This window comes from Mizuhopecten yessoensis, unplaced genomic scaffold (assembly GCF_002113885.1).
Source record: "Mizuhopecten yessoensis strain PY_sf001 unplaced genomic scaffold, ASM211388v2 scaffold4411, whole genome shotgun sequence".
Taxonomy (NCBI): Eukaryota; Metazoa; Mollusca; class Bivalvia; order Pectinida; family Pectinidae; genus Mizuhopecten; species Mizuhopecten yessoensis.
The window spans coordinates 27023-41072 of record NW_018405533.1 but is presented as its reverse complement, the minus strand read 5'-3'; the positions used below and the strand labels follow the sequence as shown (position 1 = coordinate 41072).

The following is a 14050-nucleotide window of genomic DNA, read 5'->3' as shown; positions in this document are numbered from 1 at the left end:
CGGTAATTAATTAATCATGAAGACGACAAATAAGTATAGAAAATTATTAAGAAAATGGACAACAATTAAGTGTATGGACACCATCTGAATATAAAGATGTCATTACCATCAGTACATTATATTTGGGCTAAAAGTACAATTTATTGAACTCATTTCAACAATAATTCCTACACGCATTTTTAAATCACACAAATAATTTAAATAATTATGTCAACATTCGTCTTTATCTTTCTCACGTTTATTTTTAAATGGGTCTATCCTCAAGACATTACCTCAATTTTTACGTTTGTTATAAAATAAACACTCTTCGTGTGTTTAACACGCGTAACTGAATACATGTTAATTGTATTGTGTGTATTGATGCCAACCAGACAATCTGTCATCTATCTATACTCTTAGCGTCTTAACAAGTTATGTGAATTTCGCATTACACTAGGTTTTTTTCATTTTATTTTGCTTGGTGTATTTTTTTTACATTTAGCGCATAACCTTTTTAAATTGACACATTGCATTGATGCAACAACTGTGTTGTTTCCAAAAAGATCTCCATGTCAGCTGTAATTAATTCATAAACATTTAACTTTAAATGTCCAGTGATATGCTATTTGATTTCTATGTTGAGTGAAATGATACGCTTTGATTTCTATGAACCAAGCACTAAAATAATCACTAGAAATAAGAGGAGGTAATGTGCACATATTTCAAATTTCAGCGAGTCGATGCAGGCAGTCACAGAGATTAAATATTTACAGGACAGATTGCATTAAATGTGTATTGATAACATAATTCACGTTGAATCAGACACAATTCTGTCGTATCAGTAAACGTTTATATAACGGTATATGATCATACCCGAGTAACGGGGATCATTCCCATAATGCAAGTGCGTCATTTCCTCCCGAGGGACGCGTACGGTATCAAATCAGAAGAAAGGCCGTACAATAAATCTGTTGGTCATCTGTTGTATTCCTGTGAGATATTAAATAGACTTCACAGATCATGTGATGTGTAATGACTCTGATTAGAAATCTACTATTAAGGATGCCCGCACAACTACCAAAAACTGTTACAATACATTGCGGTACTTTGGGGGGATATGATTTAAAAAAGAAAAACATCGTCAATGTTCTGAGTGTAACAACATCGTCAATGTGCTGAGTGTAACAATATCGTCAATTTTCTGAGTGTAACAACATCGTGAATGTTCTGAGTGTAAAAACATCGTCAATGTTCTGAGTGTAAAAACATCGTCAATGTTCTGAGTGTAACAACGCCATGGGATTGGACCAAGTTCTAGTGTCGCTATATAATCAACTGAGTTACCTCCTCTTTGTTAGCTACATCACCATTGGTCTGTCAAGCTAAAATTATATCCAGATTAAGAGGAGGTTAGGTATTATTTTGAAAAACTACAGTGGAATACTTTAGTGTTTTGCCTGCAGAGACAGGGGTATTTAAGCATTGATCATGTGTCCGGTATTTATCGACTCAAATTACTGATTGATACATGTGCAGACCTCACCAACTTCTTTACGAGTAGGAAATAGATCAATTTCAAAAATAAAAGTCATCAATATAATAACGACCATCTACTTGTGATGACGTAACCATATTGCTATGTAGGCGGGTTTTTTTTCCTTTTGTTTTTGTTGTCTTCTTTTTATCTTTAAAATTCGATCTATTTTACACCATTTTTTCCATAGCTTTGATACCATTATGTGTCGTAATTGACACATAATACTTTTATGAGATTTTTTATTTAACGTCGCAATTTCTAAAACAGCAAACATTAACACAATAGTGCTTTTACATCCGAAAAACATAAGATACAAATGACAAGAAGCAACAGGCAGATACTTCTAAAGAAGATAATTTAACTTAACGCCCCGCTAACCACCGCTCTTTACTTATCATCAGGATAACAATGGCATTTCTTATTTTTCTTACAAAATAAAAGTTATAAAATTTCCGTTTAGCATGTACCACACTCAGGATGTGAAAAGTGACAAAGATAAAACAAAAGGAATAACATTTGATTTTCTTACGTGCGGTAAGGACTTCGATTATTTACATAATGTCACGCATGCCCCAAAGGGCCCCTTTAAAATGACGATATAGCATGAAAAAGTTTGGCACGTTTATACATGATAATACCAAGATTTCAAGATTTCAAGATTTTTATTTCACTCAGACATACATAATATGTGTAACAAGAGGTCATGTATATATAACAGTTTGAGTGCATGACAGGCAAACATTCTATATCATAGCATGGTACATAATTATTTATCTACATGTAGTTACATACAAATAATTCAGTGTTCAACTTATAAAAATTGTCACTAGCAAACAAAAGAAAAACTTATAGAATAGAGACACTAAAGTACTTTTGTTAATTTTTGAACAAATAAGCTTACACTTTTTAACAATTTCATATTTAAAATTGTGAACATTCTTTTCATTTTATGTTGATTTTGACTTGTATAAAAATAGGCCGGAACATGTTTTTCCCTTATTTTGACTAAAGTTTCGTTATTACAAGTATATAAGTAATGAAACTCGTCCCAATACCAGTATTACAAAGTGGGCATATTCTGTCCTGTCTTTGAATTCCCACCCATCTTTCCTGTTTCACTGGAAGCTTAATATTTGAAGTTCTAAATTTGCAGATAATCTTTTGCGTTTAATTTTATCAAATAGTCTTCTAAACCAAAGCGATATTTAAATTAGAGCACAATCGTCCTCTAGATGAGGTGTTAATTTTATTAAACCAGGATTGAATAAACTGATCGTGTAATTTATGTTTAATTGCAGCTTTTAAATAAGCAATATTGGGCAGACAGGTTTTTTGATGGATCCAAACATAGCTTAGACCTACGCTATCCAGGATATGTTCAACATAATCCAACCATTTAAATTCGATTTGTCCATTTTCATGTAATGAGTACATCAATTTGTACATACGACTAGACAACTTATTTTCACTCGAGGTAAGTGTATACCATAATTTAATCATTCTTAATTTGACATCAACCTCAATAGGTTGCCCGTTTCTCCATATACCATAAAATCAACGAATGCACAATATAGTTTTCTACCGGAGGATAACTTTTCCCCATATACCATACAATTACAAGTATTTCTACGTAGACCAAGAATTCGTTTACAGAATTGGAGGTGTATTTTTTCAAGTATACTAACATCCTCACAGCCCCATATTGCTGATGAGTATAGCAAAATTGGAGCAACTAGCGAGTCAAACAATTTGAATTGTAAATCAATGGGTAACGTAACATTTCTTATTTTCTTATATACGGCATATAGCGCTTTTTGGGCCTGTTCCGCTAATTGCTTTTTTTGCCACTACAAACCTTCCATTATAGTAGAATAGAACACCTAAGTATGGAAAAGAATCTTGAATGTCTAGCTCATTATCCTGTAATAGAAATCGATATCTGTTAGTATTCTTTCGTTTAGAAAAGATAACAATTTTTGTCTTCTGTGTGTTTACCGTTAGTTTCCGTTTCTTACAATAATCCTGAAATTATTTAGCATTAATTGTAGACCATCTGCTGTCTCTGACATTAACGCTGTATCGTCAGCATATAAAATAACAAAAAGTTTTACGTACATATCAATATGATAATGACAAAGTTCATCAATCTTTAGTTAACAATCGACATTTTTTTCCAATAAATAGTCTTCTAAATCATTTTGAAATAATACAAAAAAAAGGCGAGCAATTTTCCCCTTGTTTTGGTCCGACATTGGAAGTGAACATTTCTGACATTTCATTCCCATATATCACACAAGATTTCGTATCAGAATACATGTTAATTAAAACTTTAAATTTTTTACTAGTTATGTTACATTTGAGTAGTTTTTGCCACAAGCCTATTCTCCACACCGAATCGAAGGCTTTTCTAAAGTCAACGAATGCACAATATAGTTTTCTACCGGAGGATATCTTTTCCCAAGCATGAGACCAACGTAATAGCCCTGTAATTATCCAAAATTTTGCGATTACCTTTGTTCTTAGAGATTGGATTGATTATTCCTGTACTCCAACTTTTCGGTATTATACCAGTGTCCAATATTATATTAAACCTATCAACATACTCTTTATATACTCATTGACTATATTATCAATACCACAAGCTTTGTTATTATTCAAATGTTTTATAGCATGAACAATCTCATCAGTAGTAATTCTATCATTCAAAATATTATCATACAAACATTCATTTACAAGTAGAATTTCAAATTCCTCCTCTGTTTCATTATTAAGATTCAATCTTTTAAAATAGTCATGTAGTTCGTCTATTGTCAGATCATCTTTACGGCGACCTTTAGGCTTATCAATTCTATTCAAAATGTCCCAGAAGGCTTTTGATTTAAATTTGGAAGCTTTCCTCATTTCATGTCCAATATTTTCTTGGAACTTTTTATAGTTACTATTAATGAGTTTTCTGTACTCTCTACCTTTTTTTGTTCATTTATTTCCGATTTATTTGGCTTTTAAAGTTTTTGTTATCTCTCTTAGATTCATGAAATTCTTTTCTTTTCGTAACACATTCACGGGTAAACCAGGGTTTGCCCTCTTTGGTGAATACTTTTTTCCCATTGTGCACTTTTTTTTGTTCCAAAAACTTCTCTTGCTGAGTTAATAAACAATTCAGCAATGTTATTTACTAAATCGTTTACATCGTCTCGCGATATTATCTCAATTGGAGACTCATGTATATACCGTAATCATTGCTTCAATCCTGCGCGCGGTGAGGTTAGTGCACGGGAAAAGGCTTGGCACGCTTTAACTTGACATACATTTCAGTCAATGGAATTTTAAATCTTTTTATGCCAATATACTGTACTTAAAATATTTCTGAAATTTGATTACTTCAATTGCAGTTTTCCCGACAGATTACTGCACGATAACTACAAGAAATGGGTAATATGTAACACACTGGTTGCAAATCTAAGCAAGGAAAACGAAGTACAAAAACAAAGCAGAACATTATCACAGACAAAAAGCATTAGTGAATCATAATGAACCGATGATTATGCAACCATTTAATCATAATGCTAATTGTAGATTAGCCCGAAATGACCCTCACATCCCCCTTCCCCCCACACCCCTCCATGATATAACATGTCATTTAGATGAGGTTGAGGTACTTAGTATACCGTATCCTCTCATTCCTGGTAAGATTTTTCTGTTGAGTGTAATTATTGAATAACTTGTTAACTAATTCAATCACATGTACAGGCCGACACCGTTTATAATGCAACACTTCTCAACACATCCTTATCTGAAATTATAAAATCTTATGATTATATGTTTAATGATTCTATGACTAGTTCCTTAGCTGTTCCTGTACCCAAAAATCCAAAAATCTTATGTATTTTGCCGTTAACATAATAATGTTCAAAAAAGCAGGGCTGTATGAATTCTAAATTAATATCAAATTAATTTGATTTCAGTAAATATGAAGATGACGAGCATTCTTCTGATTTAAAAATAAACTTTGGAGGTAAGGCAGTTATGGTTGCAAAGCGACTGAAAACTAAACTGTATACATATAGTAGGATCGTACATACGTTTAACACATTAACACAATCCCTAGAGATATAAGAAGTATTTGATTTAAACCTAATTGATTGCAAACAAACATATTTTGCAAACGAATGGGACACAAGTTTTACCAACTGATGAAAGTCCTCTTCGACAACAAACATGGGACTACAATACATATAACGCAATGTAAGGGCTACTTACATATTCCTTGAAGGAGTGCAAATATATATGACAAGAAAGAATTATAGTTAAGAGAGCAGACAAAGAAGAGATGGAAATACTTTTAGAAAAATATTAGACACAGCTAACATAAGTTTTTGCATAACACAATTTGTTTTCATCTAGATTGTGAGCCACGTGATTGTTACTTTTCCACGTAGATGGATCATGTGATATGCTGTTCACAAACAGATAACGAGCAATACCCAACGGATACAGGAATACAACATCACCAAACATCACCATGTAGCAAGAGTTTTAGTTATATGCCCGATTTTAAAAGTGTCTGATGAGTAACTGTTGTGTGTAGCTGATGAATCTACCTCTCGCTGTTTGTAATTATAATAACAACGTGATGTCTTTATTCAAAAAATAGCACGCTGTCCGCAGCATCAAGCTCGATTTGTCTGGTTTAGATATTATATAACAGAGTATTAATTTTTCTTTTCTTATGTCTTGTATGCTCTTTTTCTTCTTACTCATAAGCAGCGATTTTTATTAAAGAACGGATATATTGTTATACAGTTTAAAAGTCATTATCGTAATACAATATTCCATTTTGTAGTCAAATAAATAAGTTTCTTTCATTGGTACAATTCGTATCTTCTAGTTTTTATTGATTTTCTAACAACATTAGTTATTAGCGATTGTGCACCGTCTGTGTTATTAAATAGATCAGTATCCTTTAAAGGACTTTAACGGTAAAAAACACTGTTAAACGATATCATAAACGGTGACATTTTCAGAAAATAGACAACAAAACTTACACTTTCTCTTAATAACAGTAACACGAAGTAAAAGTGTCTGCCAGCGTAATTAATAATTGCTGATGATTATCACAATTTAATTCAGTACCAGAATAACGAAATCAGGCGTCGGATTGTTTCTGTCCTTTACGTCACTGTTTTTGCGCGGACTATGGTCGACCCAATATCAACCTTTAACGGTTTATATTCCTCTGAGATTGTGTTGATTTAAATGTTACACCTGACACGTGACCAGCTAATCCTAAAGTTCCGGTGATGTATATGGCCAAAAAGATGAATTGTGACTGGTTTCAGTAACTTGTGTATTGCCAATAGGGCATGGATTTCTATAACATAATGTTTTATTTTTTGCCATCAATTGATGGCATCCTTAATGAAACTGAACAACTACGACAGCTGTATGTCGACCCAATATCAACCTGTAACGTTTTGTATTCCTATGAGAACTTGCTAAATTAAATGTTACCACTGACACGTTAATATGTTACACTAATGTGCTAGTATAGTATGACCATGTATGTCATTGGATGGTGATGACCAAATTGATGAATTGTACATGGAAATGGTTTCAGTTATTTGTGTATTGCCAATAGGGCATGGATTTCTTTGACAGATTGTTTTAATTGTTGCTACCAATTGATGACATCCTTAATGAAACTGAACAGCTACGACAGCTGTATGTCGACCCAATATCAACCTGTAACGTTTTGTATTCCTATGAGAACTTTCTAAATCAAATGTTACCACTGACACGTTAATATGTTACACTAATGTGCTAGTATAGTATGACCATGTATGTCATTGGATGGTGATGACCAAATTGATGAATTGTACATGGAAATGGTTTCAGTTATTTGTGTATTGCCAATAGGGCATGGATTTCTTTGACAGATTGTTTTAATTGTTGCTACCAATTGATGACATCCTTAATGAAACTGAACAGCTGAACAACAGTTGTATGTGTTGTGTATCAGCCGTATTTTGTTTATAGGTAATTTATTCAATACCAATTTAGAACAGATAAATCCCTGAACAATTATGATTCTCAGTTTTGGGACTTTCTGGGTTATGGAACAGCTAAGGCTATGTATATTCCGTTAACTAGTCTTAAGTTGTTTAAATGAAATGGAAAGTTACCTACGTAGATCTAACTACTTATAACACATGTGATCTAACTACTTATAACACATGTGATCTAACTACCAATAACACATGTGATCTAACTACTTATAACACATGTCATCTAACTACTTATAACACATGTCTTCTAACTAACTTTATATAATACATGTGATCTAACTACTTATAACACATGTGATCTAACTACTTATAACACATGTGATCTCACTACTTATAACACAGATGATCTACCAACGAAGAACACATGTGATCTAACTACTTATAACACACGTGATCTAACTACCAATAACACATTTGATCTAACTACTTATAACACATGTGATCTAACTACTTATAACACAGGTGATCTAACTATGTGATCTAACTACTTAGAACACATGTCTTCTAACTAACTTTATATAACACATGTGATCTAATTACTTATAACACAGATGATCTACGAACGAAGAACACATGTGATCTAACTCCTTATAACACATGTGATATAACTACTTATAACACACGTGATCTAACTCCCAATAACACAGGTGATTTACCAACCAATAACACAGGTGATTTATCAACCAATAACACAGGTGATATAACTACTAATAACACAGGGGATCTACCTACCAATAACAAAGGTGATCTACCTACCAATAGAACAGGTAATCTACCTACCAATAGCACAGGTGATCTACCTACTTATAACACAGATTATCTACCTACCAATAACACAGATGATCTACGAACGAAGAACACATGTGATATAACTACTTATAACATAGATGATCTAACTACTTGTAACATAGATGATCTACCTAATAATAACACATGTGATCTATCTACTTATAACACATGTCATCTAACTACTTAGAACACATGTCTTCTAACTAACTTTATATATACCTGTGATCTAACTACTTATAAGTAGTTAGATCGTTATTGGTAGGTAGATCATCTGCGTTTTTGGTAGGTAGATCACATGTGCTATTGGTAGGTAGATCATCTGGGTTATAAGTAGTTAGATCGTTATTGGTAGGTAGATAATCTGTGTTATAAGTAGTAAGATCACATGTGTTATAAGTAGATAGATCACATGTGTTATAAGTAATTAGATCCCATATGTTATTAGTAGTTAGATCACATGTGGTAGATCACATGTGTTATTGGTGATCTAACTACTTATAAAACATGTGATCTAACTACCAATAATACATTTGATCTAACTACTTATAAAACATGTGATCTAACTACCAATAACACATTTGAGCTAACTACTTATAACACACGTGATCTAACTCCCAATAACACAGGTGATATAACTACTAATAACACAGGAGATCTACCTACCAATAACAACTACTTATAACACATGTGTTATTGGTGATCTAACTACTTATTACACAGATGATCTACCTACTTATAACACAGATTATCTACCTACCAATAACCCAGGTGATGTACCCACCAAAAACACAGGTGATCTACCCACGAATAACACATGTGATCTCACTACTTATAACACATGTCTTCTAACTAACTTTATATAACACATGTGATCTCACTACTTATAACACATGTCATCTAACTACTTAGAACACACGTGATCTAACTACAAATAACACAGGTGATCTAACTACTTATACCATAGATGATCTACCAACGAAGAACACATGTGATCTAACTCCCAATAACACAGGTGATATAACTACTAATAACACAGGAGATCTACCTACCAATAACAACTACTTATAACACATGTCTTCTAACTAACTTTATATAACACATGTGATCTCACTACTTATAACACATGTCTTCTATCTATCTTTATATAATACATGTGATCTAACTACTCATAACATAGATGATCTAACTACCAATAACACGGGTGATATACCTACCAATAACACATCTACCAACGAGGAACCCATGTGATCTAACTACTCATAACATAGATGATCTAACTACCAATAACACGGGTGATATACCTACCAATAACACAGATGATCTAGCTACCAATAACACAGGTGATTTACCAACCAATAACACAGTTGAACACATGTGATCTAACTCCCAATAACACAGGTGATATAACTACTAATAACACAGGAGATCTACCTACCAATAACACATATGATCTAACTACTTATAGCACATGTGATCTACCTACTTATAACACAGATTATCTACCTACCAATAACAACACATGTGATCTAACTCCCAATAACACAGGTGATTTACCAACCAATACACAGATGATCTACCAACGATGTGATCTAACTACTTAGAACACATGTCTTCTAACTAACTTTATATAATTCATGTGATCTAACTTCTTATAACACATGTCATTTAACTACTTATAACACATGTCATCTAACTACTTAGAACACATGTCTTCTAACTAACTTTATATAATACATGTGATATAACTACTTATAACACACGTGATCTAACTACAAATAACACAGGTGATCTACCTTCCAATAACACATGTGATCTACCACATGTGATCTAACTACCAATAACACGGGTGATATACCTACCAATAACACAGAGGTCCTTCCTACCAATAACACAGAGGTCCTTCCTACCAATAACACAGATGATCTACGAACGAAGAACACATGTGATATAACTACTTATAACACAGGTAATATACCTACCAATACCACAGGTGATCTACCTACTAATAACACATGTAATATACCTACCACTAACACAGGTGATGTACCCACCAAAAACACAGGTGATCTACCCACGAATAACACATGTGATCTATCTACTTATAACACATGTCTTCTAACTAACTTTATATATACCTGTGATCTAACTACTTAGAACACACGTGATCTAACTCCCAATAACACAGGTGATCTAACTATGTGATCTAACTACTTATGACACATGTAATATACCTACCAATACCACAGGTGATGTACCCACCAAAAACACAGGTGATCTACCAACGAGGAACCCATGTGATCTAACTACTAATAACACAGGGGATCTACCTACCAATAACACAGAGGTCCTTCCTACCAATAACACAGAGGTCCTTCCTACCAATAACACAGAGGTCCTTCCTACCAATAACACAGGGGATCTACCTACCAATAACAAAGGTGATCTACCTACCAATTACACAGGTAATCTACCTACCAAACATACAGGTGATCTAACTACTTATAACACATGTAATATACCTACCAATAACACAGGTGATGTACCCACCAATAACACAGGTGATCTAACTACTAATAACACAGGTGATCTACCCACCAATAACACATGTGATCTACCTACCAATAACGCAGGTGATCTACCAACCAAGAACACAAGTGATGTATCTCCCAATAACACATGTGATCTACCCACCAATAACACAGGTGATCTACCTACCAATAACACAGTTGATCTACCCACCAATAACACAGGTGATTTACCAACCAATAACACAGGTGATCTACCTACCAATAACACAGGTGATCTACCTTCCAATAACACATGTGATCTACCTACCAATAACACAGATGATCTACCTACCAATAACACATGTGATCTACCTACCAATAACACAGATGATCTCCCTACCAATAACACAGGTGATCTCCCTTCCAATAACACAGGTGATCTACCTACCAATAACACACTTGATCTACCCACCAATAACACAGGTGATTTACCAACCAATAACATAGGTGATCTACCTACCAATAACACATGTGATCTACCTTCCAATAACACAGGTGATCTACCTACCAATAACACAGGTGATCTACCTACCAATAACACAGGTGATCTACCTACCAATAACACAGGTGATCTACCTACCAATAACACAGGTGATCTACCTACCAATAACACAGGTGATCTACCTACCAATAACACAGGTGATCTACCTACCAATAACACAGGTGATCTACCTACCAATAACACAGGTGATCTACCTACCAATAACACAGGTGATCTACCTACCAATAACACAGGTGATCTACCTACCAATAACACAGGTGATCTACCTACCAATAACACAGGTGATCTACCTACCAATAACACAGGTGATCTACCTACCAATAACACAGGTGATCTACCTACCAATAACACAGGTGATCTACCTACCAATAACACATGTGATCTACCTTCCAATAACATAGGTGATCTACCTACCAATAACACATGTGATCTACCTACCAATAACACATGTGATCTACCTACCAATAACACAGGTGATCTTACAACCAAGAACACAGATGTTCTACCTATTAATAACACAGGTGATCTACCTACCAATAACACAGGTGATGTACCTACCAATAACACAGGTGATCTACCTACCAATAACACAGATGATCTACCTACTAATTACACAGGTGATCTACCAACCAATAACACAGGTGATCTACCTACCAATAACACATGTGATCTACCTACCAATAACACATGTGATCTACCTACCAATAACACAGGTGATCTACCTACCAATAACACAGTTTGGAGTTTGGGAGACTGTATTCTGTTGATCTGTACCATACGTCTATGTTACGTACTCGTACTAAACCTAGGCCCGTATTTCTTAAAATTGTAAAAGATACATTTAATTCATAAGTCTGTCTGATTTTATAGATATCGGCGACAAAGGGAATAAAAACACTTTTAATGTAACCATGATATCCACAATTATCTCTTTCGAGAAGTGGCACGGTTCATTGCTTGCACACTGTATCCATTAGAAATTAGAAATCAACCAGTACCCTTTTTATTTATAAAAATCATATAATTAAGGGATTCACGCACCTCCCCTTCAGTAGTTGAGATCAACATTGTTTTGCCCTTAGCAACACCGATGAGTCCTAGGAGAACGAAGCAGATGTGTGGTGCAGTGTAGTTCATGTATGTATCTAATACCTGGTTTCATAGGTACCCTTCAATGAGTATGTTAACTTTAAAGATGTTTTAATACTTAGAATTCTTTTTGTTGTGACAGTGGGTTCTACCGATACAACAGGCCATACTTGGGGTGGAGCTAATTCTAACACTTATCCTTAACGGAACTGTCATTCTGTTGATAATCAGGAAAGGAAAACAAAATAAGATGGCTTTCTTCGTCCTTAACTTGGCTATTTCAGGTGAGTGACTTCCTTTCAATGAATGTATCATGATTTCGGTCTTCGCGCTACAAAATGTAAAAACCAAAAATAGTAATGTTATAAAACATCAATTTGCACTCAAAATCTGTAAAAATAAAAACAAGGAAAGATTTATACCGAGACGATTGAAAAGTATAGGGGACCAGGTGTTCCTGCAGGATAAGCATCTTCTGTGACATTGCCATGATAATCTAGATCAAACCAAAATGATTTCTCGTCCTCAAAACGAGAATCAGGGAAGTAATATTATAATAACAAGGAACACTAGTGAACAAGAATATGACAAATTCCTTGTATGTAGTAAGTTATTTTTATTGTTGGGTAACAAACAGATTAAACTGTTGACCCTACCACCGCCGAGTGAACGACAAAAATGATTCATATGGTCAGACATTTTGACACAGACACTGTTGTAACCAATCTCTATCCAGAGTTTTCATTCATTACACTCACTTACAAAGTGTGTAGAACGACAACTCGGGGTAGAGAGTGTGTTGTAATAACGACAACTCGTGGTAGAGAGTGTGTTGTAATAACGATAACTCGTGGTAGAGAGTGCGTTGTAATAACGACAACTCGTGGTAGAGAGTGTGTTATAATAACGACAACTCTTGGTAGAGAGTGTGTTGTAATAACGACAACTCGTGGTAGAGAGGGTGTTGTAATAACGACAACTCGGGATAGAGAGTGTGTTGAAATAACACCTCGTGGTAGAGAGTGTGTTGTAATAACGACAACTCGTGGTAGAGAGCGTGTTGTAATAACGACAACTCGTGGTAGAGAGTGGGTTGTAATAACGACAACTCGTGGTAGAGAGTGTGATGTTATAACGACAACTCGTGGTAGAGAGTGTGTTGTAATAACGATAACTCGTGGTAGAGAGTGTGTTGTAATAACGACATCTCGGGGTAGAGAGTGTGTTGTAATAACGACAACTTACAAAGTGTGTAGAACGACAACTCGGGGTTGAGAGTGTGTTGTAATAACGACAACTCGGGATATAGAGTGTGTTGAAATAACAACTCGTGGTAGAGAGTGGGTTGTAATAACGACAACTCTTGGTAGAGAGTGTGTTGTAATAACGACAACTATTGGTAGAGAGTGTGTTGTTATAACGACAACTCGGGATAGAGAGTGTGTTGTAATAACGACAACTCGTGGTAGAGAGCGTGTTGTAATAACGACAACTCGTGGTAGAGAGTGTGTTATAATAACGA

At 34.5% G+C, this 14050-nt stretch overlaps 1 protein-coding gene across 4 annotated transcripts in view; it reads left to right on the top strand.

Annotated features, from left to right (window-relative positions):
* Positions 1-14050, top strand: part of LOC110448973 (cardioacceleratory peptide receptor-like) — a 65576-nt gene that overhangs the window by 31983 nt on the left and 19543 nt on the right. For all 4 annotated transcript variants that reach the window (XR_002462804.1, XM_021495517.1, XM_021495516.1 and 1 more), the window contains exon 2: positions 12671-12812. Coding sequence is in view for 3 of the 4 variants with exons in the window: in XM_021495517.1 (XP_021351192.1) it covers positions 12671-12812 (142 nt within the window). In the remaining variant the exon portion in view is untranslated. The remainder of the gene's footprint in view (positions 1-12670; positions 12813-14050) is intronic.